The sequence below is a fragment of the Hordeum vulgare genome, chromosome 1H (genome assembly GCF_904849725.1).
Source record: "Hordeum vulgare subsp. vulgare chromosome 1H, MorexV3_pseudomolecules_assembly, whole genome shotgun sequence".
NCBI classification, from domain to species: domain Eukaryota; kingdom Viridiplantae; phylum Streptophyta; class Magnoliopsida; order Poales; family Poaceae; genus Hordeum; species Hordeum vulgare.
In genome coordinates this window covers 132713745-132716093 of record NC_058518.1, presented here as the reverse complement: position 1 = coordinate 132716093, position 2349 = coordinate 132713745, and the positions used below count along the sequence as shown (strand labels likewise).

At 55.5% G+C, this 2349-nt stretch overlaps 1 protein-coding gene and 1 non-coding gene across 2 annotated transcripts; one reads left to right on the top strand and one right to left on the bottom strand.

The window, feature by feature from the left end:
* The first annotated feature begins 495 nt into the window (after positions 1-495).
* Positions 496-651, top strand: LOC123422450. The gene has a single exon (XR_006620496.1). It is a non-coding gene; the product is annotated as a 5.8S ribosomal RNA (ribosomal RNA).
* Positions 652-905: 254 nt separating this feature from the next.
* Positions 906-1545, bottom strand: LOC123397592. The gene is given in 2 exon segments (XM_045092132.1): positions 906-1457; positions 1459-1545. Coding segments are annotated over 2 exon segments (639 nt in total).
* Positions 1546-2349: the final 804 nt, after the last annotated feature.

The window sequence follows — 2349 nt, the reverse complement described above, 5'->3', positions numbered from 1 at the left end:
TAATCTTGGGAAATTTCATTGTGATGGGGATAGATCAATTTAATTGTTGGTCTTCAACGAGGAATGCCTAGTAAGCACGAGTCATCAGCTTGCGTTGACTACGTCCCTACCCTTTGTACACACCACCCATCGCTCCTACTGATTGAATGGTCCGGTGAAGTGTTCGGATCACGGTGACGGGGGTGGTTTGCCGCCCCCGACGTCGCGAGAAGTCCATTGAACCTTATCATTTAGAGGAAGGAGAAGTTGTAACAAGGTTTCCGTTGGTGAACCTGTGGAAGGATCATTGTCGAGACCCTAACCAAAACAAACCGTGCTCCCGTCATCCAATCCTCAGACGATCGGCCAATTCTTCGACCTCCTCCACTCCTAGGAGCGGGGGCCCGGGGCAAAAGAACCCACGGCGCCGAAGGCGTCAAGGAACACTGTGCCTAACCCAGGGCCATGGCTATCTTGCTGGTCGTCCCCCATGTTGCAAATATATTTAATCCGCACGACTCTCGACAACGGATATCTCGGCTCTCGCATCGATGAAGACTGTAGCGAAATGCGATACCTGGTGTGAATTGCAGAATCCCGCGAACCATCGAGTCTTTGACCGCAAGTTGCGCCCAAGGCCACTCGGCCGAGGGCACGACTGCATGGGCGTCACGCGAAAACACGCTCCCAACCACCCTCTTCGGGAATTGTGGTGCGGCATTTGGTCCCTCGTCCTGCAAGGGGCGGTGGGCCAAAGATCGGGTTGCCGGCGTACCGCGCCGGACACACCGAATGGTGGGCATTCTCGCTTTATCAATGTAGTGCATCTGACGCATAGACGGCATCATGGCCTCGAAACGATCCAGCTAACGAAGGGCACATCGCTTCGACCGCGACCCCAGGTCAGGAGGGACTACCCGCTGAGTTTAATCATATAAATAACTGAAGGAGAAGAAACTGACAAGGATTCCCCTAGTAATGGTGAGCGAACCGGGAACAGCCCAGCTTGAGAATCGGGCGGTTGTGTCGTCCAAATTGTAGTCCGGAGAGGTGTCCTCAGCGACAGACCGGACCCAAGTCCCCTGGAAAGGGACGCCTGGGAGGGTGAGAGGCTCGTCCGGCCTGGACCATGTCGCCCCACGAGGCACCGTCAACGAGTCAGGTTGTTTGGCAATGCAGCCCAAATCGGGCGGTTGGCTCCCTCCAAGGCTAAATACAGGCGAGAGACAGACAGCGAACAAGTACCCCGAGGGAAAGATGAAAGAGACTTTGAAAAGAGAGTCAAAGAGTGCGTGAAATTGCCGGGAGGGAAGCAGATGAGGGCCAGCGATGCGCCCAGGCCGTATGCGGAACGACTCTTGCTGGTCCTCCGCTCGGCTCGGGGTGTGGACTGTTGTCGGCCGCGTCTGTGACCAAAGCCCGGGGGCCCTAGGTGCCTCCAATTGCCTTCATCGACACGGCCGGTACCCGCGCGCCGAAAGGTGTGTCCCTCGGGGCACTGTGCTGCAACGACCTGCGGGCTCCCCATCCAACATATCTTGAAACACGAACAAAGGAGTCTGACATGCGTGCGAGTCCACGGGCTTTGAAACCTGGGATGCTTAAGGAAGCTGACGAGTGGGAGGCCCTCACGGGCTGCACGGCTGGCCAACCCGGATCTTCTATGAAGGGCTCGAGTTGGAGCGCACCTGTCAGGACCCGAAAGATGGTGAACTATGCGTGAGCGGGGCGAAGCCACACGTAACTCTGGTGGAGGCTCGAAGCGATACTAACGTGCAAATCGTTCGCCTGACTTGGGTATAGGGGCGAAAGACTAATATAACCATCTAGTAGCTGGTTCCCTCCGAAGTTTCCCTCAGGATAGCTGGAGCCCATTACGAGTTCTATCAGGTAAAGCCAATTATTAGAGGCATTGGGAATGCAACGTCCTCGACCTATTCTCATAATTTAAATTGGTAGGATGGCTCGGCTACTTCGGTGAGCCGTGCCACGGAATCGGGTGCTCCAAGTGGGGTATTTTTGGTAAGAAGTACTGGCGATGCGGGATGAACCGGAACCGGGTTACGGTGCCCAACTACGTGCTAACCTAGAACCCACAAAGGGTGTTGGTCGATTAAGACAACTGGACGGTGGTCATGGAAGTCGAAATTTGCTAAGGAGTGTGTAAGAACTCACGTGCCAAATCAACTAGCCCCGAAAATGGATGGTGCTGAAGCACGCGACCCATACCAGGCCATCGGGCGAGTGCCATGCCCGGATGACTAGGAGGGCACGGCGGCCGCTGAAAAACCCTAGGCGCGAGCCCGGGCGGGGCAGCCGTCGGTGTAGATCTTGGTAGTAGTAGCAAATATTCAAATGAGAACTTTGAAG